The following is a 26,583-nucleotide window of genomic DNA, read 5'->3' as shown; positions in this document are numbered from 1 at the left end:
TATATATAAAGCCATGTTAACCATTTGTAGATTATACACAACATCTCCATTATATTTCCATGCACCAGATCTCATCTTTGAAGAATATTCAATTTTTGGAATGATTTGGTTTGTTTCTCCTTTCATTCCTCACTTTTGGTAGCTGTTGGTCTGTAACAGATTAAACTTCTTGCAAGTTTCATCCTTGGCAAATATGAATCATCTCCACATTCGAAAATGCGGTGTTAAAATTTGTTTCAAGCAATGGACAAAATAAATTATTCAAAGGTGACATATTACAAAAAGATACTGGGTGCAGTGCATATTAGATTTCCCAAGGCATTGCCCACGCCAAGGTGATTTCTTTCCCCAAAATATGCTTATTAGTAAATATAAAGGTTCATAATAGTTCAAATTTAATGTGTAAAACAGATCAGTTTCTTTTTATACAGTATTGACACACTGATGCTTCATTATGTTTAATTATTCTCTGGCACATACAGCCCAAGGGGTTCATGTTAAATTGAATGCTGCATTATTTTACAACAAGTGTTGTGCTATGTTAAGCACAATAATCTCTGTTGCCATAGTGAACCAGTGTCTCTCCAAGATGACAAAACATAATTGTGAAACAAACGCAGTTAAAGAGCTTAACTGCTCTTCAGGGGTGCTAGTAAGAACCCGCATGAAGAAATGTGTCTGGCTTTTTAAAATTTAAAAGTTTACTTGCTAAAAAGTTGTCAAAGGGTGTACTGAAATCATAGCCCCTGTCGCAACACATTCCAGATCACTATCTTGTGCTTTTTTGAAAGATTTACATGTGTTCAAGCACAACAGCTAAATTTGATTTGATTTAGTGTCACGTGTATTAACATAGTGAAAAGTATTGTTTCTTGCACACTATACAGACAAGGCATACTGTTCATAGAGAAGGAAACGAGAATGTGTAGAATGCCGTGTTACAGTCATAGCTACAGAAAGATCAACTTAATGCCATTCAAGAGTCTGATAGCAGCAGGAAAGAAGCTGTTCTTGAGTCAGCTGGTTCATAACCTCAGATTTTGTACTTTTTTCCCCCAGAGGAAGAAGGTGGAAGAGAGAATTCCGGAGTGCGTGGGGTGCTTAATTATGCTGGCTGCTTTGCTGAGGCAGTGGGAAGTGTAGAATCAAGGGATGAGGCGCTAGTTTGCGTGATGGATTGGGCTACATTCACAACCTTTTGTAGTTTCTTGCAGTCTTGGGCAGAGCAGGAACCATACCAAGCTGTGATACAACCAGAAAGGATGCTTTCTGTGGTACATCTGTAAAAGTTGCTGAGAATTGTAGCTGACATGTTAAACTTCCTTAGTCTTCTGAGAAAGTAGAGGTGCTGGTGGGCTTTCTGAACTATAGTCTCAGCATGGGGGGGAATCGGACACCTAAAAACTTGAAAGCTCTCAACCTTTTCTACTTCGTCCCCATTGATGTATACAGGGGCATGTTCTCCTTTATGCTTCCTGAAAAGATGACACTCTCCTTCGTTTTGTTGACATTGAGGGAGAGGTTATTTTGACGCGCCAGTTCACCAGATTCTCTATCTCATTTCTGTACTCTGTCATCATTGTTCGAGATCTGATCCATTACGGTGCCGTCGTCAGCAAACTTGAAAATCGAATTGGAGGGGAATTTGGCCACACAGTCATATATTGTAGGGGGCTGAGAACACAGCCTGGTGGGGAACTGGGGTGCACAAAGATATGCACAAGATATTGCTCTTTAATTACTGGTTGATATCCTGCAGTGTTGGAGAAAATAGGGAAATGGAGGTGGAGCAAGGGTTGAGTGAATACATATTATTAAAACAAAAGCACTGCCTACGTTGTAGAACTGCTGTGAATTTTCTTAAATGAAGTGACCGAATATACAGATTGTTTAAATGTGATTAATAATTTAATAAAATATTGGTAATAATTGTTGCAATTTGTTAACCTGAGCAACAGGACTGAAATTCTGGCTAAAATCAAAAGGGTGAAACAATTTGAAGTTCACTTTAAACCACATGTTCATAGCACAGAGTCAGTTAGTCCATTGTGACTACGCTGTCTCTTTGCTGCAGCTATCCGAAACTAATCCAATTGCCCTGTTTCAAATATTCATCAAATTTTTCTCTAAAAGCTACAGTAGGTCTCTGCCTCAATGCTCCCTATGGCAACATACTTCATACTCCAACAATTTTCACTACATAATTCATTTTCTCCTCACCTCTTGCTTCACTGAGGATTTAAATTAACCATCAGTTCCATTCCCCCACCGCCAAAGATAGCCCATGTCTATTCACCCCATTAACTCGCCACAATTCTACAAATTAAATGACGCTTTACCTACTGTTTCCAATACAAAGTAGCCCAAATTAGTCAGTGTTTATGTTTACAACTGTTGGAGGATTACAGGGACGAGCAACTGAGTTGATTTTGCTGCCTCCTCTCTATGGATTTTAACATGCTTTCTCGCATCAGATTTCTGAAAGTGGCTTTAATATTGGCAATTAAGAGTCAACCTCACTTCTGAACTTAAAGTCACATCTCCTAATTACTGGTCCAGGGACAATACAGTATGCTACCACCTTGACAACTGTAATCCCTCATCCCGGGAACTATGCCAGTACATGTCTGTACTCTCTCTAAAGTCTTCATACTGTACAGTTCTGAAACTGTGCTGCCCAGAAGCGGACACAATTATCTAATTGGTATTAAACTGGTTTTATTTAAATTTAGCAGTTTCCTGGATTTTCTACATTGTGCCTCTATTTGTTAAGTCAACGAGCTTTAGGAACAATTTCCCTAGCCTGTCCTGCCACCTCTGATTATGTGGCCACTGACATTTTCAGATCTTCATCCTCTTAAACCATTTTTAAAGTTGAACCAGGTGGCACATATTGCCTCTGCTCATCCTTACCAAAATATATCATTCCACACCTGGATGTTGAATTTAATTTGCCATGTACTCACCCATTCCAAGAGCCTATTTATTTAGTCAGAAGTGGGTTATAAGTGCCAATATTTATTCATTTGGAAGGGATATAAATGGGTTCCTACAAGTTTTAGAGAAACAGCAGAGAATCCCATTTCTGTCAAGAAACTGATCATGGTCAAGATCCTGCTAGAGAATTCACACAGCGCTTCCCGAATTCTAGCTCACTCATAATTAAAGACTGGCCAGGCAACCTTGGGAAGAACAAGGTCAGAAAAAGAAAAAGAGCGCCATGATCAGAAATCATCCTGTCATGTCAATCAAAAGCAGCCTCTGCAGTTCCATGTCTGTGTAGTTTATCATATGTGGATATTTTGATAAACTTGCTTCCCGCAGAGTAGGGAGAAGTGTTAAATTATAGAAGGAATTTGGATCTGACCCAGGAAGTGAGCACACAAAAGCCACATACACGACTAGACCTTGTTTCATAAGAACATAAGAAACAGGAGCAGAAGTAGGCCATCCAGCCCTTCGAGCCTGCCCCGTTAGATTGATTTGCAAGTACTTCACATTTGGGGGAATAAAGGAACGAACTTTGATTCTATATGCATTAACTTAGCCATCATTGAATTATTTCACCCACAGCTGATAGTGATGTTCTGTAGAAGAGCATCATAGTTGCAAACAACAGAGCTTATTCCTTTGACACTGACAGGATGATAGAGGAAGGCCCTAATAACGACTATCCACAATACTTAGATGATGGTCACCATGCTGGACAAATCTAATTTAGGAAAGGTCGTTGAATGTCGAGGAATTAAATCTGTTGGAGGGGAGGAGGATGCCTGGTTCAAGCGAAGTTTTCATTTTATGTCTGCATTTGGAAAAATCAAAAAAAAATTTTTGGCAATTAAAGCAAGATTCCAGAACAATTGTTCTATAAATGAACAAGTGGACCCAGTCAGATGAGCTAAGACAGGAGGAGCCTTGTGTGAATCATTATGGCACAGATCTATTGATCAGATGGTCTGTCCCTCTGCGGCCATTGTCAGCTGTCCCTTAATTCGAGGATCTATTCATGATCACAACTTTGTCATGATCTTCATATGACTGAACAGGCTGACTGCTGTCCCACAAATCCTCATTCACAAGGCAGGATGTCCCTCCAGGTAGTGGGATACAGAGTGGAGAATTTGCTTCCTTTTCTGTCCTGCCTCATCATGATGATGTTTGGACTCAAAGCATGATGCAGCTCGATGGACAAGTGGTTGCCATTTTGAACCATCGGCAGCAAGCTCCTCTCAGTCATTAACATTGTTACTGCCAAGATTCAAGGAGAGCTTGTTCCTTTGAAGCGTTTCCTTTGTCCTCTTCTGGAACGCTAGCCATCAAGTTGAGAAAACAGGAGTTGGTAGGATAGGTGCTTTTCAGCAACCTGGATACAGTCTCCAGTCCATAGTTAAAAATAAATGTTCTGCTCTAAAATATGCAATGTAATTTCACATGTCCTTGCAATGGAATCTGAATAATGGAACAATTGTATTCATGCCACAAGGGAACTTTTAGAAAAGCTCTATGTAACCCACATGAAGTATTTTAGAAACAATGCCTCTGACAGCAGACATTTCAATTCTGATTAAATGTCATCTCAGGAAGAAGGGCTATTTATTTAGTAGGATTCCAAGCCTGACAATTCAATGAGTTATTGGTGTATCCCACCACTCCATCACCATTCACGAGTACCTATTTCCAAATACGACCCACCTATACCAATGACGATTTTAAATCTTATTCTAAATCTATAGCATGGATTAAAATAAAGAACAAGGGGAAGTTTGCCATTTAAAAAAATAACAGCATTAGAAGAGCTGGGAACAAGCAAAAGTCCATTGTTCTTCCTTCAGTTCAGACAACCCAAGTTTGGCTCGAAGTATAAAATATCAAAACTACAGAAAGAACAGCTGGATAGGAGGCAAGCAGCAGACATTTGGATAGGCTAAATTTCTAAAGATTAGAGAATAAGAGGCCAGCAACAGTTCAGCCTGGAGGGTAAAGAGCATGGATAAGGCCTGCAACATCAATGGACTAAGGCAGAGCAGAGGAACACTATATCATTCAGATGGCAGAAAATGATCTTTGCAATGAACAAAGTATAGAAGCATGGAATGATGCAACAGAGAAGGGGGAATTAGGCCCAGAAATAAAAAATAATAAATGTGTTAAAAGAGAATATTTGACAATCCTCAATGTGGAATCTTTTGTCTTCATTTACATTCCTCCTCTCCAAGTTCAAGAATAATTCAAATGATCCAACCTTGTTTCTGCTCATTTGCAAACAAACTAGTTTAATCAGAATGCTTTTCTTCTTCTGGGGGCAGGGGGCACTGAAACCAGTGAGGGGAGTGATCAAAATTATCCAACTAATTTCACAATTGCTTAGCTGAATGATCTAAAATACAACTTAACCAAATATTTGATTTTGTTTTCTTTGGATATTTATGTAAATTGCCCAGGAACTTCAATTATCACCAAGCTCAGCCTATTCACTTTATTGTTTGGTTCCAGCTTCGTATTCCATATTTTCTGTTCCAACATATTAATACATTCAAACACCTAATTGCAACTACTCAGCAAAGTGGGCTTCCATTAGGGACTAGAAATCAAACTTGTTTCAGTCACTTACAAGATGCAAATTTTAAAGTTTGGACACCTGCAAATATCAAACTAGGGAGAACTGCCTGGAGTGCAGAGGTGTGGCACAATCTATACACCCATATCAACAAGTTACTGCCTCAAGTTACCTTTGAATAGTTTGCTTATATCCCTGCTCAGGAGAAAGGGAATGTGTGTTAAAAATTGGACCCAAAAGAACATGATCAGTAGCCAAATCTTGGTGTATTGACATACAGCACACCCATGTTTACACTCAGATTACATGGAAGTATTGTCTTTGACTGGCTTTACATCTTGTTTAATCAGGATGGTATCGTTTTTGCCCAGCTGAAGACTTATTTTTCTGCTCATTAACAAGCACATGCACAGCTAAAACATAACTAGATCCAAATCCATTCAGTAAATACATGCACCTTTCTTATGTTTGATAATTATATTCATGATGCCCATTGACAGAGCATCAGAAAAGTTCAATTCAATTGCACAATAGAAAATTTGGAACTAGCAATTAAGACATAAGCAAAAACAAAAATATTAAATTGTGTAACATAAGAGAGATGGTGCAGTTAAACAAATTTCCATAGTCTTGAACAAAATAAGCTTGAACATCTCAACGAAAGATTAATGTTTAAACATTATGGTCATTAAAACAATCACTAACTGACCATTAAAACTTATAAAACCATTAAAAACTTGCAAGCAAAAATAAGACATCATTGCAAAACTCTAACAAAGCTGACAGAAACAATTAAGACTAAAAAGGTTTTAAATTTGCAATTGCACTAAAATCACATGTAAACCATTACATGATTTTTTTTTAAAGATTTTATACATGTATTTTTGTTGTGCTTTGTGCTAAAGATCACACTCCTACAAAATGGAGGATATAGTATGCAGTGATATAACATGACCCAAGGATCAAACAGTATCGTGATACAGTACTTTGCTAACTGGAACAGTCATATGAGATGATCTCCAAGACTTCAGAAAGCAGAATACCATAAAACTATGACTTGACTATAAAAGAGGTACATTCACAATCTTAGCAGTAGAAAAAAAGAATACTGTAATATTTTTAAACCATCAATTCAGGTCTTCTTCTCAATTACAGAAAGTATGCAATATTTAATCAATTTTACTGATTCTGAGCCTGGCTGACTCTTGGTAACCTTAACATAAGCATTTGTAATGATTCGTGGAATTTCAGTCCACAACCTCTTGTGTATGACATTATAACACAGCATACAAAGTGGTGGCATCGTTCCCCAAGACAAATCCAAGTTACCCTTGGAAGTTCAATTAGGAAGAAAAAGAAAATCCGAAATGCATCTATCAACATTTCATAGGAAAACAACAAAGGCCTTCTCTAGGGAGAAAAGTTTTATCAACTTAATTCTAGGATTTCCACTATTTCCTTCAAATATTTCTCTGCATTCATTAATAAGCCTTTCAAATTAATTTGGTTGAGTTGATACCAAAGCTTGTAATAATGGGAAGTGGTTTCTACCTACTAAGCAATCAATCCAGATTTGGATAGCAATAATATTTTTGCACACTAGACCTTAATGAATATGACCTATAGTCTGGAGAACCAAAATATCATATCTTAAATAGTAACATTTGATTTCAATGGTGATCAAACTCATTTTAGTTCAGTGTTCTTGTATATCTAGATCAAGTCATGAAACCATGGAAACAAAACCGTTCTAACCTGCAAAAAAATCCTCAAAGTTCCCAGTGTCAAATCTTCCTTGCTACAAAACACACCTTTATTACAAAACTCAAAAAACTACTGAAAATTAGCATACAATTTTCCTTCTGTTCAAATCAGAAAAACACCGCTGTTTTCTCATTGCAACCAAAGTAGATAATGCACTCAGACTCAACTGTGCAACTTCTTAGCTATTGCTACTGGGGTATTAATCGAAGACTGCTTTGTCACATGAATCCTTCTGCAAAATAAACAGTAGGGTTAATTATAATGGGAAACCTAGGTTAGTGAATGGGCTACATAAGTGGCCCTCCTCCATCTCAGTGGACTGCAAGTTTGCAATCTGGCATGTTTGCCAACCATGACCCCATGAATAAAATTAAATACACACCAAATATTTCAAAACAAATTAGAAAAAATACTTAACCATTTATATATTTATAGAACGATCAACTTCTAACTATAAAAACAAAATAAATTTTTACATTTAGGGTGCAGAGGGAGCGCAGTCAGCGTTGTATGCAATCAACATGCACCTCACTTGCCCTTATTTTAGGTGTCTCACATTTCAGTTACGCCAGTAGGAAAAAAATATGCGGATGAAAATCACGTGCAAGGGCCGCACTCAGGAGCCAGATGGGCTGTATGTGACCTCTGAGTTACAGGATGCCCTCAGGGGTCACATACCCAAGGTTTGTGACTTCAGTTATGTGTACCAATATTCCTTCTCATCTTTTGCTCCAGTAGATTTATTTTATTCAACATTCCTCCAAAGGGTAGTGAAATAGTACCTTCTGGGGGCTCCTCTTTAAGATAAGGGGGCACATCTTCGTAAGTGTTGTCTTTCACAGTTGTCAGATCTGTCAGGCTTTCAGTTATTTGACCTTGTCTATCTGGCCCCTGTTTGAAGTAAAGGAAAAATATGATACAGCATTAATAATTAGAAGCATGTCAGATTGAACAGAATTACAGAAGCTTTTTCCCTATTACCCCATAATCATTTTTAATGAAATGCCAGATTTCCACGATTTCCCAATATGAATACTTCTGGGAGAAAAAGAGATTGGGCCTCAGAATGGGTGGGGACAGACTTAAGTCACTACAGAAAAAGAAAATTCTCAGCATCAATATCCAACAGAATTCACATTCTAATGAAGAGAAGCAAGTGGTTGTGTGTGTTTGTAGCTGGCACCCACATCTACAGGATTAAAAACTTACATCACAAAATTAGCACTCAATGCAGCAGAGATTTTAATTTGTACAGCACATGGCACTGCTTTTCATCCTGCAGGTTACAGGTCAGGGTTCTTAACATACTTTCAGCTCAGAGTTAAATTGGAGTCTGATTTTTAGACACTACCATGCAATAGGGAGGTGGGGGGAAAGATATCTGGACACAGAGACATTGTAAGAAGTCTGACAACATCAGGTTTAAGTCCAACCGATTTATTTGATAGTAAACTCACAAGCTTTCCTGAAAGCTGGTATCTCCACATCATGGAGACATTCACAGACCTGGGTTCAGCACTTGATTTGGTCTATGCTCAGCAGCAGGAGGAGGCTGTGATTATATGCGAAGAGAGTCTAGAAAGCAGCAATGGAAGGGCTTTGGCCTTTCCAAATGTCCAACAGGTTCAACAGTCTTGCAACTTGTGTGGACGAGAGCGAGAACTAGATTAACAAACTGATCACAACATTGTGGCAATAGGGCAGAGTGACAATAGCGTTACTTACAACCTGAGTGTGTAGGAAGAGGCAAAGCATATACAGAATGCACCAGCAAATATGGTCAGAGCAGAAAAAAATGGGACAAAGAAAGGCTCTTTCTCTGAATGACACAGCAAAGAACATAGAATATTATAGCGCAGTAAAGGCTTTTCGGCCCTCGATGTTGCGCTGACCTGTGAAACCAATCTAAAGCCCATCCAACCTACACTAGGCCAACATCATCCATATGTTTATCCAATGACCATTTAAATGGCCTTAATGTTGGTGAGTCCACTACTGTTACAGGCAGGGCATTCCATGCCCTTAATCAGATGGATGCATTGGTAGCACAAATAAAGATAAATGAGTATGATAGGAGAGTCATTGAGATATGGCCGCAAAATGACCATGGCTGAAACCTAAACATTCAAGGGTACTTGATATCTCAGAAGTCCAGGAAAAAAGTTAAAAGTTAAAGTGCAGCACAGTGGTTAGCACTGCTGCCTCTCAGTACCAGGGATCCAAGGTTCAATTCCGGCCTCAGGCGACTGTCTGTAGGGTGTTTGCACTTTCTCCCTGTGGGTTTCCTCCCACAGTCCAAAGATGTGCGGGTTAGGTTGATTGGCCATGCTAAATTTACCCTAGTGTGGGGTTACGGGAATAGGATAATCGTACACACCCCCGACATTCTCTCTTCCACCTTCTTCCATCGGGAAAATGATACAAAAGTTTGAGGTCACGTACCAACCAACTCAAGAACAGCTTCTTCCCTGCTGCCATCAGACTTTTGAATGGACTTACCTTACACTAAGCTGATCTTTCATTACACCCTGGCTGAGACTGTAATACTACATTCTGCACTCTTGCATTTCCTTCTGTATGAACAGTATGCTTTGCCTGCGTAGCATGCAAGAAACAATATGTTTCACTATGTTAATACTTGTGACAATAATAAATCAAATCAAAATGGGGCCCGACTGTGGTCAGTACAGACTTGGTGGGCCAAACGGCATCCTTCTATACTGATGGGATTCTATGATTTTGTCAATAGGTAGGATTTCTCTTTAAATAAAAAGTGCAATCAATATCAGTATTGTGTTTCAAAGAATCAAAATATAAAATCAGTTCACGTGAAGAGATAGAAAGGAAATTCAGTGGCTAGAGTGGTTAATAGCCCTATGCCAATAGCTATACTGAAGGGAAATAGTAAATCAAGAAATAATAAGGATAAGAGTACAGCGATACTTGTGGGAGATTTTAATCTTCATTCAGATTGGATGAATCAAAATGACAAAAGTAGCCTGGAGAGTGAATTCATAGCATATGAATTCACTCGTTCATCCCGTTGGCAGAACCAACGGGATGAACGAGTACACTATCAAGGGCAGGAGTCTTGGTAGTGTTGAGGAGCAGAAGGATCTTGGGGTCTGGGTCCACAGGACTCTTAAATCGGCCTCGCAGGTGGAAGAGGTGGTCAAGAAGGCGTATGATGTACTGGCCTTCATAAATCGAGGGATTGAGTTTAGGAGTCGGGAGGTAATGCTACAACTTTATAAGACCCTTGTCAGGCCTCATTTGGAGTACTGTGCGCAGTTCTGGTCGCCTCACTATAGGAAAGACGTAGAAGCTATTGAAAGGGTACAGAGGAGATTTACAAGGATGTTGCCTGGACTGGGAGGCATGCCTTATGAAGTTAGGTTGAGGGAACTGGATCTCTTTTCCCTGGAGAGACGTAGGTTGAGAGGCGACCTGATAGAGGTTTATAAAATGTTGAGAGGAATAGATAGGGTGGATTCTCAGAGGCTATTTCCCCGGGTTGAAATGGTCGCTACGAGAGGACACAGGTTTAAGGTGCGGGGAGGAAAGTACAGAAGTGACGTTAGGGGTAAGTTTTTCACTCAGAGGGTGGTGAGTGAATGGAATCGGCTGCCGTCAGTGGTGGTGGAGGCGAACTCGCTGGGGTCTTTTAAAAGACTTCTGGATGAGTATATGGGGTTTTATGGGATTGGGGGTTATAGATAGGTGTTGATGTGATCGGCGCAACTCGTGGGCCGAAGGGCCTGTTTGTGCTGTAGTGTTCTATGTTCTATATTCATATTTGAGACAGGTTCCGAGGACAATACGTTCTGGAACCAAGCAGGGAGCACACTATTTTGCATCTGCTAATGTTTAATGAGACAGGATTAATTGAATGACCTCAGTAAACAGCCCTCTAGTTAAGAGTGATCAAACTATAACAGAATTCATTTGAGGTGAGAAATGTGGGTCTGAAACTGGTATGGAGGCAGAGCTAGCTACAACGACAGATATATAAGGAGCTGTGTCATAAGTCTCCAAAGTATATTACGATTAGAAAGATGCATCATCAGTGGCTAATTAAAGTTATTTCTTAGTCACAAGTAAGCTTACATTAACACTGCAATGAAACTACTGTGCAAATCCCCTAGTCGCCACACACTGACACCTGTTCGGGTACACTGAGAATTTAGTATGGCCAATGCATCTAACCAGCACGTCTTTCAGATTGTGAGAGAAAACTGGAGGAAAGCAATGCAAACTCCACACAGACGGTGACCCAAGCGAGGAATCGAACCCACGTCCCTGGTGCTGTGAGGCAGCAGCGCTAACCACTGTGCCACCACGCAACTAAGGATGTTAAGGATGATGTCAAATTTAATTTGCGGTGAGGATGCAGAGTGTCTCTGAATAGGGATATAGATAGGTTGAGAGTGCACAAATAAAAATGGCAGATGGTTCAATGGAGGAAAATCTGAGGTTGTGTACTTTGGCAGGAAGAACAAAAGATTATTTAAATAAAGATAGCAAAATGCTGCAATACAGAGGGATCTAGGTGTATTTTTAAATGAATCAAAGTTAGCATGCAGGTATTGCAAATAGGAAATTAAAAGGAATGCAGGTCTTAAGTGCAAAGGGGTTGGAGTTTAAAATATGGAAATCTTGTTGCAGCTGCAGAGTGCATTGGTGAGCACATACCTGGAGTATGGTGTACAGTTTTGGTCTGCTGACTTGAGGGATATATTTGCATTGGGAGTACAGGGGTTTACAGGGATGGGGCCTGAGTGGGACTGGCGTCAGTGCAGGCTCAATGGGCCAAAACAGCCTCCTTCTGCAGATTAGGGATTCTATGATTCATATCTATCTGCAAACTATGTCTTCTTCACAACAGACTTTCCTACCTATCACTATGTTGTTGGCAAATTTACCATGCACCTGCTCCCCTCATCCAAGTCATTGATATAAACTGTTTAAAAAAAATCAGACCCCAGCACAGACGCCTGCGGAATTCCACTCCACATCTTGCCAATCAGACATGTACGTATACTGTTTTCCACCAACCAATCTTCAATTCAGAGTAACGTGGAATACTTTCTGAAAATCCAAGTACAGTACATCTACAGTCTCCCGCCTACCCACAGTACATTACTTCTTCAAAGAACTCCAAAAAATTGGTTGAACGGGATTCCCTTTTTATAAAGCATGCATTCTTCCCAATTACCTTGAGCTTGTCTCATTGCCCAGCTATAGCTGACTGGTGTATTTGTTTTACTTTCTGCCTCCCCCTCCCTTCTTAAATAGATGGCTTATATTTGTTGCTTTTCCAGTCTGATGAAACCTTGCCAGAATTTAACACTTTTTGGAAAACTATCAACACATCTACTATTTCATTCGCCACCTCTTTTAAGACTCGAAGATAAATCCCATCAGATCCCGGATACTTTTCAGTCTGAAGCTTCATCAGTTTACTCAGTAGAGCTTCATTAATGATTAAAACGTCAATTTCCTCTCTCTCCTCCACCTCTCAATATACAGTTATTGTGGGAATGTTTCTTTTATCCTAGTTTGTGTTTATTTATTAGTGTCACAAGTAGGGTTACATTAACATTGCAATTAAGTTACTGCAAAAATCTCCTAGTTGTCACACTCTGGCACCTGTTTGGGTACAGAGGAAGAATTTAGCATGGCCAACTTAATTGCACGTCTTTCGAACTGCGTTAGGAAACTGGAGCACCCGGAGGAAACCTTGTAGACACAGGGAGAACATGCAGATGCCACACAGACAGGAACCCAAACCAGGAATCGAATCTGGGTCCCTGGTGCTATGAGGCAGCAGTACTAAGCACTGTGCTGTCCCTACCAGTGATACTCTGTAGCTTTCTATGTAATCAGGAGTCCCCTGAAGGACTGAGGTATTGATGTGAGGATCTTTAGGTCACAATGAATCTGAAGGGGAAAGGATGTTACTGTGACCTCTTAGGCCACATGTCTCCGTGACCTATGAAACAGCAAAATGCAATTTGGAGCTGCAGAGTGGGCTTTAAGAGCCACATTGGGAGCTGGACAACACGTTACGTTAGTTTTAATAGTGCTGTTGTCTTGCTGCAAAAGTTTGTTGTAAATAGCCTCTTCTCCCTGTAAATAAGTAGTTGTTACTTCACCAGCTGCTTAGACACCAGAGGTTCATTATTACATTGGAGACGAGGGTGGGATCCAGCATTGATTGCAGACTGCAAGAAAAGAAGTGTTTTCCACTGCAAATTGTCTGTCATTTTTGGTAAGCTCATTTGATGCAAATGAAGACTGGAATCAATGAAAACGCGGCATGTTTTCAGAGCCAACAACATAGATTCCCTACAGTACAGGAGGAGGCCATTTGGCCCATCGAATCTGTACCGACCACAATCCCACCCAGGCCCTATTTCCTTATCCATTTACCTGCTAATGCCCCGACACAAGAGTCAATTTAGCATGGCCAATCAACCTAACCTGCACATCTTTGGACTGTGGGAGGAAACCAGAGCACCCGGAGGAAACCCACGCAGACACAGGGAGAATGTGCAAACTCCACATAGTCCGTGAAAGGGGAGAATTGAACCTGGGACCATGGTGCTGTGAAGCAGCAGTGCTAACCACTGTGCTATGCTGCCCACTAGAGGGGGAGCAGAAGCAGAGGATTATCTTGCTAACAGCTTGCAGTGCCCACAGTGCAGTAAGTTTGAGCTACCCAGAGGCTCCTGATTCAAAATCATTCACTGAGTTCTTCAGAAACTATTACCACCCGAAGCCCTCTATCATTTGCCAATGATATAAATTTATTTTGACAGGAGTGTGGATTTCATTGCAAGATTAAGGAAACTGGCAGAATACTGAGAACTTGGAACATCTCTGAAATGATACGTTACAGGATAGGCTAGTATGTGGGATAAATAATGCAGCTATCCAAAAGAAATTGCTAGCTGAGTCAGAGCTTAACTTAAAAGGGGATTTTCTCAGGCATTCCAGCTAACGCAAAGGCTTGTGATGCAGTTAAATACGTTTTTTATTTGACCAATACGTATTGGGGAGAGATATTCAAGGGATTCCAACCTCGGTCTGATGTTTCATCACATCAGCACAAACATTTCTGAAGATTCGATCTTCCCATCTAAGTTGTCAGTCAGGCTGAATGATCCAATTACATTAATACCTTATTTACCTTGGTCAACGGCATGCTACCTTCCAGCACAATTAGGAATTCACTGGTCAACCAAACCCAGAGGTTCTATCCACCCCCCCCTTACCCTCCCATTGCCTAATTACCCTCCCTACGTAAATCCGGTAGGTTCAATGGCCACTCCTTACATCTGCAATCCTGGGAACAAGGGAGTCATCTTTATGTTTTCTGTCCCTTATCAGTGGAAGCTAAATGCATCTATTCATTGCAGCTGGAAGCTGAAGCTTTCTATTCATTTTCAAAAACATTTGTAACTTGTACTGCCTGGTTTCTCCCTAATAGGTATAGGCTCGACGTTTCATTGTTCCAAAAGAATGTGATCTAACTAAACTTATTTCCCACTATGCCAAGGGGTAAATTGCTGGTTAGACAAAACTCAAGAAAATACAAAAATACAGTTTATATCTATAAAATTTGATCAAAAATGAAAATAAATGTGCTTATACAAACAATACCTTTGTTTAGTTTACAAATGAGGCACATTGTGATAACTGTGGTTCCTATTTTAAACTAATCTACTTTGTTTTAATAAACCCCAAAAAATAGATGTTTCTGCATTCCTTGCTCGAAAAGCTGTAGAAATAGCTTTGTCCATGGAAAGTACAAAAAAAAGGCGTTTAAGAATTGCAAAGCATGCCTGAAGATGAAGTCTGCCAGCTGACAAGAGGGGCCACAAGTAGCTGCAGCGGCATCACTGGAGTAGTGTGTGCCTGGTCAAGCAAAGGAAGGGAGACAATTAGAAAATTATTTCAATCAAGAATTTTTGACAGATGTTTTAGATGTGGGAATACCATGCCTAGAGATGTGCAGGTTTCGGGATGCAGAGTGTTTCAGGTGCAATAGAAGAGGTCACCTAATGCATAAATGTCGAAACAAACAAAGCCTATTCAGTTCAGGAAAGGGACAAGAGCCAGCATTGGTCCAGTATGAAGGAGTGCCAGTCGCCCAAGCAAAATGTGTTGACATTGAACTGAGGACAGGTGGACAGAGTACCCTTTGTTGTCCAGTACTTCCCTGGAGCGGAGCAGCTACATCTTCTCCAGAAACTTCAACATGTCATTGATGAAGACGAACATCTCGCCAAGGCCATCCCCACACCCCCACTTCTTGCCTTCAAACAACCGCACAACCTCAAACAAACCATTGTCCGCAGCACTACTCAGCCTTCAGGAGAACAGTGACCACAACATCACAACAACCCTGCCTCAGCAACCTCTGCAAGACATGCCAGATCATCGACATGGATGCCATCATCTCACAAGAACACCATCCATCAGGTACACAGTACATACTCGGCGAACATTGTCTACCTGATACGTTGCAGGAAAGAATGTCCCGAGGCATGGCACATTGGGGAGACCGTGCAGACACTACGACAGCAGATGAATGAACACCGTTTGACAACCACCAGGCAAGAGTGCTCTCTTCTTGTTGGGGAACACTTCATTGGTCACTGGCATTCGGCCTCTGATCTTCAGGTAAACGATGTCCAAGACAGCCTTCACGACATACGACAGCACAGAGTCGCTGAGCAGAGATTGATGGCCAAGTTCCACACACGAGGATGGCCTCAACCGGGATCTTGGGTTCATATCACACCATCTGTAACCCCTACAACTTGCTTAAGCCTGCAAAAATCTCACTAACTGTCCTGCCTAGGGACAATATACATCTCTTCAACTTGTGTTTAATGCTCTCTCCACTCTCAATGTCTGTACCTTTGAGACTTGATTACCTGTAAAGACTCAGATTCCAACCATTATTTTGTAAATTGAGTTGTGTCTTTATATGCCCTGTTTGTAAACAGAACTCTCACTCACCTGGTGAAGGAACAGCAAACGCTCCAAAAGCTAGTGGCTTTTGCTACCAAATAAACCTGTTGGACTTCAACCTGGAGTTGTGAGACTTGTTACTGACATTGAACTACACAGACATGGTCAAAGTGGCCTCAATAACAGCGGTATTGCTAGTGAATAGACATACTTTGAAAAATACCTGAGCTTCAGCAACCATCAGCAAGGAGAAACTTACCATTACTTACAGGATAGGGTCCAACAAATGAGGATGGAAGACACCACAGTCAGGAAAGGCACTTAAAATTAGGAGGACCAAGGTGGCTCCAATTGCATACAGACAACAGTCCACCCAGCTCCTGTTTATTGTCATTGTCAGACAGGACTGGCTCCAACATATTGTGGTACACTGGACATATTCACAGTTGGTGAGTGGGGATTGTGTGAAGTCAACTGAATATAGCCTAGTAAAAATGAAGGGGCTCCAGGCTAAGATATGCAGAGACACTGAAGCCACGCTAAGTACTACCGAGCAAGATCAGTCTCTTATCCCATGTTAGACAAGGTATAAGCAGAACTTTAAACACCTCGAAGATCTGGGCTTCTTAAGAAGAATGTGCCTTGCAGAGTATGCCGCTCGTATCATTGCTCCTGTCAAAGCAGACAAATCGGTCCACATTTGATTACAAACTAACCATCATCTGGTGGCCAAATTAGACATACCCATACTGAAAAATCGAGGATCATGATGCCAAAATTATCCGGCAGCTTGGTACTTACTAAACTGGAGCTAAATCACACTTATTGCAGTTCGATTTGGATGAGTTACCTTGCAGGTATGTCACAATCAACACTCAAGGCCTTGCAGTGCGAGATTTTTTTAATCGCATAATGGAAAATTTATTACAGTGATTACCCGGAGTTGCAACTTATTTCAATGATATGCTGATTACCAGTTCCACCAAAGAGGAGCACTTAGCCGATTTGGAAGAGGTATTAAAAAGGTTCATGAATGCTGGAGTGTGTTTCAGAAGGGAAAATGTACCTCTCAGGTCAGTAGAGTGGCTAACTTGGGGTATAAGGTGGATGCCAAGGGATTGTATCCCTTGGAAGAGAAAGGAAAGGCCAAAATGAAAGCATCTGCTCGCAGAAATACTAGACCTAAAATCCTGCCTGGGAATGGTAAATTATTGTGATAAATGCATTCTGAGTTTGGACGTCTTGTTAGCTCTTTGCGTATTCTCCTGAGGAAATACCAAAGGTGGCTTTGGAAGATGCTTCAATGAGGCTTTGAACTAGGTGAAGCAACAATTCTGTCAACAAGTTACCCAGTTACCTCCACCAGCTAGATTTTTGTCCACTCACTTAATCTGTCTCTACCCTTTTTGCAGAATATCGACCCTAATGCTAATTTTGATGGTGATGCTGTCTTGTTAAATGTTCCTTGCATATAGTCTTTCTCTCCTGTAAATAATTACTTCACCAGCTGCTTGGACAGGTATTTTGTTATTACAATCCAGCTCTGCTTTCATGCCCACATAGTTGTCCTTATTTAAGTTTAAAATATTAATCTTAGACCCATTTTTCTCCCTTTTTGAATGCCAAATTCAAGTATATTGTGGTCTCTATCTAGGGATGCCTTTACTCTGGGATCATTAATTGATCCTGTCACATTATACAATACTAAGTTGAAAATAACCTGTTCTCTGGTTGGTTCCAGAATCTGCTGTTCTAAGAAACACTCAAAAGAACTCATCTAGGCTACTATGGCCAATCTGAATTTTTCTAGTTTACATGTTGATTGAAGTCATTCATGATCATTGCCCTTCCTTTATCATAAGCACCCAATATTTCTTCTTTTATACTTTGTCCCACACTGTGGCTGTCAAGGAGCCGGTAGACCACTCTCACTAGTGACTTCTTTCCCCTACAACTACTAATCACCACCCAACTAATGACTTCCTGAACGAATGCCATTCTTGATCAGTGCTATTCTACCATCTTTCCAGGCTTCCTACTCTTCTTGAATGTCATATACACCTCAACATTCAAAACCCAATAAAGGCTACTATATTTATTCAATTTGATGCCTTTATATTTCAAAATGTGTACTCATGTACTTAGAAATGAGATTCAAAAAACATTTAGAAGGTAAAAGGTACAGCTCTAGGATTTGGGGATGAGAGCAGAGGGAGAGGTGTTGACCAACAGGTGAAACGTGCAGTTCCAAAAGTAACCTCAGGAAAATACAACTTAAGAGAATTTGGCCCTTTGAACCTGCTTCACCGTTCAACGACTGTGGCTGATGTGGTTATGGTCTCCATTTTCCTGCCTGTCTCCTATAACCCAGACTCCCTTGTCCGTCAAAAATCTAACCCAGCCTTGAATAAAATTAAAAACTTAGCCTCCACACTTTTCTGGAAAGAGAATTCCAGACTAATGTCAGAAAACATTTCTGCTCATCTTTGCTTGAAATGGGTGACCTCTAATTCTTAAACCGACTCCCCTACTTTTTGTCTCTCCCACAACAGGGAACACTCTCCAGTGACCCACCTTATCATAGAATCTCTACAGTGCAGGAGGCATCCAATAGGCTGAGTTTGCACTGACTCTCCAAAAGAGTATCTTAACCAGCACCATCCCCATAACCCCATGCATTTACTTCACCAATCATCCTAACCTTGGGTGGCTAAGGGACAATTGAGCATGGCCAATCCACCTAACCTGCACATCTCTGTACTGTGGAAACCAGAGCACCTGGAGGAAACCCATGCAGACACGAGGAGAATGTGCAAACTCCACGCCAACAGTCACCCAAGGCTGGAATCGAACCTGGCTCCTTGGAAGCAAGATGCAAGTGCAATTGTGGCCTCTCAAGATCTTGAATGTTTCAATAAGGTTACCTCACATTCTAACCTTCAATGGGTACAGAGCAACTGGTTCAACTTTTCTTCATACAAAGCCTTCACCCTAGGAATGAATTGTTTCTAAAACAGTTACATATTTTTTCAGTTAAGACCAAAACTATACACAGTACTCCAGTTGTGGTCTTCCCAAGGCCTTGTACAGTTGCAAGACAACCTTCTTATATTAGAACACATTAAAAACCTACAGTGCGAAAGGTGGTCATTTGGTTTGAGTCTACACTATATTCCATCCATTTGGCAACAGACGTCAACATCTCATTTGCCTTCCTAATCACTTACTGTACCTGCATACTAATGCTGTGATTCATTGACTAGGACACCCAGCTCCTTCTGTACCACCAGGTTTTGCAATCTCTGTTCAAACAGTATACTGCTCTTCTTTTCTTCCTGCCAAAGTGAAGAATACATTTACCCAGTTACCTCCACCAGCTAGATTTTTGTCCACTCACTTAATCAGTCTATACCCTTTTTGCAGAATATCGATCACCTCCTGAGAATTTAATTTCCTACTGTTTGGCAAATTTAGTTATCATACATAGTCCTTTCATCAAAATCATGAATATTCATGGCAAAAGGTTGAGGACCCACCACTAAATGCATCTTGTCAATCCAAAGAAAGACGCATTTATCTGTACTCTGCTTCCTATTAGGATTCCAAGCTGTTATTGATGCTAGTACATTACCCCCTACACCAACACAATTCTTCAATACATTCTGTTTGCAGTTTAAATTCAGCTTGTAAGGGTTGAAAAAGCATTGACTCTGGTATTGTCTACAATTTTCAAATTTTTCACATTGAGAAGATGAAGTAATTTCAATATATTCCAACACACCCCTAGGTTTTAATTTTATTACCCCAACTCTGCATGATTTAAAAACATTTATACAATCACTCTAAATGGATGCAGTTTTTGGAATAATTTTCCAGCCACTACATGCCAAACATTAAATTATCTTTTGTAGCTGCACATGTAACCAAATATTCCTTTACAAGTCTAACCTGCCAAAGGTCTGGTTAATTTTGTTACCAATATACAAGCACTTGGGAGTTTACATATTCCTGTGATTTAGTGTACCTTTAAGAGTTGTTTTAAAATCAAGTTCTCTGTAGCTCTCGTTGTCAGGCTGTCTGTAGTAATCCTTTTATTGCTTCTTCAATGTTTACATTGGGTTTATTTTTACTCTGGGTTGTTTGATGGCCCTGAATGGAGAGGAAAGTCATGGGTTCTAGTCAGTTTTTTTCCTTCCTAGGGGATCCAAGGTTTCATTTTCCGTTTCTGGCTGGCAGCAGTGTTTAATTTGGAAGGGGCAGCAAGCTGGAAAGCAGTCTTTCTCTCTCTCTGGTTTCGGAAATTCTGCTGGTTAGCTACAAGTTTTTCTGGAGTATAAAAAATCTGCTGCTGGTGGTTTGACCAGAGTCTCTCCCTAGTATCTGGGAAGCTGTCCTGACTTCAAACCGTTCTGAGCTTATCAAGAGAACTGCCACATTCATTCAAAGGACTCAGTTCCAGTACCATGTGAGCATTAACCTTTGCTGTTTTAAACTAGTGGAATGGTTTTGTTTATGGGACTGGTTTGATTGGAACAGCCTAGATATATTTGTTAAGGGTTTACATTGTGGTTGTTTTGTTTGTAATTGATAACAGTTATTACTATTCTTATTATACACGCTAACTATATTCTTAAATAAACATTGTTTATTAAACCTCCCTAGTGAGTCATTTGAATCATACCTGACATAAAACCTATCATGCTTGTCCTAGCCAAATTCAAGGTGCAAAACTTATGATCCAGGCGGGCTCCATAAAACACTGGAGTTTCTGACCTGAGCCATAATACTGCACATCAGGATAGTCAGTCCTACCTTCTTTTACAAAATCTGTTAAGCACCAAATCAACAATTAAAATCTGTACCATAAACTCAACTGTCTAAAAACATTAGGCAGGAAAGTGTTACCTTACAGGCAACATGAGAATCAACCTTGCTTTTGAATTCCTTACATAATAATAATTTTAAACTGCAAGCAACATGTACAGAACTAACGCTGGAACTGAAAATTTCAACGATTCAAACCCAAAGTTGTACCTTTCATCTTCAGAACCTTTTTTTTAAAAAAAAGATTACCTTCCCAAGAAAGCACAAGACAGACTATTTTGGAGTACACATTTCATACAGAAATAAAGACTCCACATGAGATTGGCAGTAGGAACATGGCAAAATGGTCCACTTGCCTCATCTGTGCAGTATCAGCAAGCTGAGGACATCAGTTGTAATCACAGAGATAACATATGGAGGAGGAGCAAATGCAGACAGAATCTCAGCATTGCACCTCCAAGTCAAATCCTGGGGTGGAAGGGAAAGAGGAGGTGCAGCCAAGCAGGAATTGGAAGGGAATGATTTCTGAAAGGGAAACAGATGAAGCTTGGAGCACAGTCCTGACCTTGGGTCAGGCCACTCACAGACCAGATAATTCTGAACGCACAGGCCCAGTATTTGCTGCTTGTATTTATAATTTGGGTCTTTAAACAGACATTAGACCTCTTACATACATTTTAAAAACAGAGCCCAAACCAGCATGGTGCTAGGCAGTTGACACCATGGGAGCACAGGAGTTTGGCCTCCCAACTGGGACTTCTTTCCAACAGTTTCTGCTTGTAAACAGGTGTAACTGGGTCAAATTTTGTCCCCTAGAAATAGTAGCTGAGCTTGCCTAGATTACTTGTATCCTGTCTTCCTGAAGTAAATCAGACTAGAACACAACTATTCAAATATTCAGCAGCAGATCTTTGGGTAAAAAAGATTGCGTTTATTTATTTTTGAATATTACATGGCTAAAAGTGATTTATAAATCAAGGTAAGGGCAAACAGTTACAGGATATGACATGAGGAACAAACCTTCAGGTAACCCAGGCAAATATTGCAAGATGAGCATGATATCTGTGGGTACACATCCATTGTGTTTTTCTGTGCAACAGTTCCAATGATCTGGAGAATCTTTTCCAGTAGATTACCTGCTTCCAGACTGTAAGCAGTTACATCATCCTGATCAGCAACCAATATCTTCAGCCTTGAGGCCTGAAGCCAGTCATTGATGTTTATCCAATATTGTGCATTCTCTCTACTTTGGGGGCAAGTCACAGCTCGTAATTCAGCAGCAGTGACATCAGCTTGGAATTTGGGCCACTGCTGCTCAATGCTTCACACAGTAGTAGAGTTCCACAGACATTCCATCCAGTCATCGATACCCCAAACTTCAACGACCTCAGGCTCTGTCCAAAATTACTTCAATAGGACCAGATCTGCACATGACAAACGAAAAGGACATGGGGAATGAATGGGATAATTGGATAGCTTTTTCAAAAAGGCCAACAGCCCCGATGGGCTTGGTGGCCTTCTTCCATATATATAATTCTAACGTTTCTTCTTTTGCTGTTGTGGAGGGGAAGTGAGACAGCAACTGGTGCTAAATTCCTTCCTCCGCGATCAATAGACGATCAAGCCCTTTCATTTCCCAGGACTATACGGAGAAAATATACTCGATGATTCTGTTGCAGAAGGAAAAGGTGCAATGTGCACAAAAGCAGTGCCCTGGATGAGGAAGAACTTCATGTGTAGTCACCGTTACAGCAAATGACCATTTACAAGATATAAACCTTAACGAATGTTTTGTTACTCAGCTGGGCTTCAGAGTTAATAGCAATGGAAGTTGAGGTTAATATTAAAAGCACAGCACAAATATTACATGACCACCATTGATTATTTTGTCTGTTAGATACTCCTCGACATCTTTGTACCTGGTCTCACTGCCTCTCCAGATGCAGCAAATGTCTTTTCAGGCAGTGATCCCACTGCAATGTAATTTTGGGGTAAATGCTCATTTGCTTTGAGTCTAACAAAAGCAAATCAGTTGATTGCTTTCTCTGCAGTTGAAAAGTTGAACTATAACACCTTTATCTGAATTCTGAACTTCCATTCAGTGCTCTTTGGAGCTAGAAGGTTTTCCCTTGTAGAATGGGGCAACTGTTGAGTTTCCCTACAGTGTCAACAATCACAGGAAATATCTCATCCAAGTTTGCATTCAAAGCAGTCAGCCACAACTTTCCCACTGAATTACATGCTTTGCAGAAACACAGAATTCTCAGATACTCAGTTGTAATTTTCTTCTGTGGTTTAGCTTTCTTAAAGCTCAAGATCTAGTCTTGTTTCAAAGCACTATTTTACTGTGTGATCCAGGACAGTGGACAAAGAATGCAAGAACAATGTCCATTTATTCATGGGGCAAGCTCCAGAATCACTGAAGTTTGCTAATGACACATATAGACAAAGGGACCCCAGGGAATGTGGATGAGAACCACTGGGGACAGCAAGGACCTTCCATAAAGCCAGAGTCTCAGCTCAATATGTTTAAAACAGTGTTCCTGAAGGGAAGCACAGTGACAAAAGGTTCAGTATGCATTTTTTTAAAAGCTAACTGGAGTCTTTCATTATAGCAATCGCATGATAGTAATAGAAAGAACACTTAGCAAAAATCTTATAAATGGTGAGGCAACATTTGAAGTACTTCTGCTGCTTACAAACAAGAACAGTTTCAAATAAAACCTTTCATCCTGGGGCCCATGAGCAAATGCAACAACTCGCACTAATAACGTATCTGTGAAATAGTAAAGCTTGCCATTAAAGGAGAATAATCAGAAAAATATTGACAAGGGTCAAACAAGACAACATTATGAGGAATGACTAAAAGTTTGGTCAAGAAGGTACACTTTAAGGAACATCTAAAAAGGAGGTAAAGGAGAGATGTTTACAAGGAACCACAAAGGCCAAGGCAGCTGGAGATGCCGCACACAGTCAATGATAGGGATGTATGAAACCTAATGCAGAGTTCTCAGAATAAGCTTGCAAAGATGGGAAGACCAGGAACTGATGCAAACACAAAGATAAGAATTTTACATTTGAGGCATTGGTGTAACAGAGACAGATTGTAGAATAGGCTTGGTGAGAGTTATGAAACAATCAAGTATTCTAGAAGATCCTTAAGACCATCAGATTTGTCTGCGAGAAATGGTCATCCACAACAACTCTTTTTATTCCATTGTTTTTGTCCATTATTCCTCTTGCTGAAAACGTACATGCAATTGAAATATATTGCGGAAAGACCATTGTTATCCTTTCACTGACACAGATTTTTGTACATTGGGACGTGATTTCCCCAGGAGCAGCTGTGTCGAGGGTTCAACTCAAACATTCCTTGTTCTAGCCATTGTTCCAAAGAAACTTTAATGAATTTGCTGATGGTTCAGTGTATAGTTCTTCATGCTTAGGTTAAAGCTGCTCTTTAAAATCACAAGGATACCATGAGCAAAGTATTGAATTTTAAAAGGTGAAGCATGGGGACATAAGGTGACAGATAAATACATACAATCAAATGTTTAGCTAAAATTTTACATTACATTTCAGTTAAAAAAGTGCATTTCACAATAGCAAGCAAATGAAGATATTAGGCTTCATTTATATTTGAACATTTGGTTCCAGCACCACTTTTCACAAAGCAAAATGCAGCTTTACTTCAATAAACTCTTCACCTGCATTTGGGTCATGTTTATAAACTTAAATCTGACAAAGGATTTTTTAAAACAACTTTACTGTGCTCTGACACTCAAACTGAGGGTTTGCAAAGGGAAAAAGCCTCTCTAAGGATAGGACAGCACAATGGTTAGCATTGTTGCCTCACAGCACCAGGGATCGGGTTCAATTCCCAGTCTTGGGTCATAGTGCAGACTCCGCACAATCTTCCCATGGGTTTCCTCTGGGCGCTCCAGTTTCCTCCCACAGTCTGAAAGACATGCTGGTTAGGTGCACTGGCTATACTAAATTCTCTCTCAATGTACCCGAACAGATGCCAGAGTGTGGTGACTCAGGAGTTTTCACAGTAACTCCATTGCTGTTAATGTAAGCCTACATATGACACGAATGAATGAGATTCAACATCTTCAGCTATAATTTGGCCACATTTACCAACCTAAAAATTACCGGAAGACAGACTGTCTCAATAACTTTCCTGGGCTCTTTCTAGCAGTCAAACTGAGGGCTTACAAAGCGGGAAAGCCTCTCTGTCCAGGTTAAAGGAGAATGTTTTAGCCAGTTTTAAATGTAATGTTACAGACAAGGAATAAATGATGGAATGTTCCAGAAAGTCCAGCACAGAATCTTCGAGTTTATCCTCACAGCAAGCCCGACAGTTGGAGACAGTGCTGCCTGGCCCGGGCTCAATGGGGAAGGGAAGGGGGTCCCGGGCCTACTCGCACACACACAGCCTCCGGCCGGCCGGCCTGGGAGTGAGGGGGGCGCGGGGTCAGGGTGGGTGTGAGCGGGGGGGGGGGTGGGGGAAATGAGGATGGAGAGGCCGGGGAGAGCCACTGCTTCCTCTCACCTTCATGGTGGTCCCGGGCAGGCCGCCTCCCTCCCGGCCTCTACCTGACGCCAGCTCCGTCACTCGGCCGCAGCGACAGCCGCCCGCATCAGAGCCCGAGCCGCGCCGACAGGAACTGACGCCAGGGGCAGCACATCCCCGGCCCCGCCCCCCCGCTCCCACCGCTACCCCGCCCCCGCCACAGCCCCTCCCCCGGCTCCAACAACAGCCCCGCCTCCCACCAGTGCTACACCTGCCGCCATAGCCCCGCCCCTTGCCTCCCCCCACAGCCCCGCCCCCGCCCCAACATAGCCCCGCCCCTCCCACCACAGCCCCGCCCCCTCCCGCCATAGCCCCGCCTCGCACCACAAATCCGCCTCCCGCCACAGCCCCGCCCCCAGCGCCCATCCCAGCCCCGCCTCCCAACACAGCCCCGCCCACTGGCTCCTACCGCCTCCCGCCCCGCCGCCGCTGCACCACAGCCCCGCCCCCCGGCTCCCACCTGCGCCTCAGCCCTGCTCCCCGGACCACACCATAGCCCCGCCCCCACCATGGCCCCGCCCCCGGCTCCCATCTAGCCCCGCCTCCACCACGGCCTCGCCCCTGCCTCCCACCATAGCCCCGCCCCCTACGCAGGCCCTCCCCGGCTCCCACCGCTCCCTCCTCCACGCCTACGGCTGCCCTGCCCCCCGGTTCCCACTACAGCCCCGCCCTCCACCACAGCCCCGGCCCCACCTCAGCTCCGCCCCCCAGCTCCCACCACCCAATCAACATTCACCCCCTCTTCACCCAATCGGCATTCACCCCCTCCTCACCCAATCGGCATTCACCCCCTCCTCACCCAATCGGCATTCACCCCCTCCTCACCCAATCAACATTCAAACCCTCCCCACCCAATGAACATTCAGCTCCCTATCACCAT

The 26,583-nt window shown here is 41.6% G+C and overlaps 1 protein-coding gene across 2 annotated transcripts in view; it reads right to left on the bottom strand.

Moving 5' to 3' along the window:
• Positions 1-25,810, bottom strand: part of LOC145343721 (transmembrane protein 263) — a 200,761-nt gene extending 174,951 nt beyond the window's left edge. Inside the window, exons 1-2 of one of the 2 annotated variants that reach the window (XM_080189959.1) lie at positions 25,683-25,810; positions 8,104-8,212 (exon numbers count right to left, since the gene is read on the bottom strand). In XM_080189959.1, the coding sequence (XP_080046085.1) occupies positions 8,104-8,212; positions 25,683-25,688 (115 nt within the window). In that variant the 5' untranslated portion in view covers positions 25,689-25,810. Of the gene's footprint in view, positions 1-8,103; positions 8,213-22,037; positions 22,552-25,682 lie in introns of those variants that run through there. The other variant, XR_013886787.1, reaches the window with a different exon arrangement.
• Positions 25,811-26,583: the final 773 nt, after the last annotated feature.

Source organism: Carcharhinus amblyrhynchos, chromosome 6 (assembly GCF_965287045.1).
Source record: "Carcharhinus amblyrhynchos chromosome 6, sCarAmb.v2.hapA, whole genome shotgun sequence".
In the NCBI taxonomy this organism is placed as follows: Eukaryota; Metazoa; Chordata; class Chondrichthyes; order Carcharhiniformes; family Carcharhinidae; genus Carcharhinus; species Carcharhinus amblyrhynchos.
Note: the sequence above shows the minus strand (reverse complement) of the source record. Positions and strands in the feature narration are given on the sequence as shown.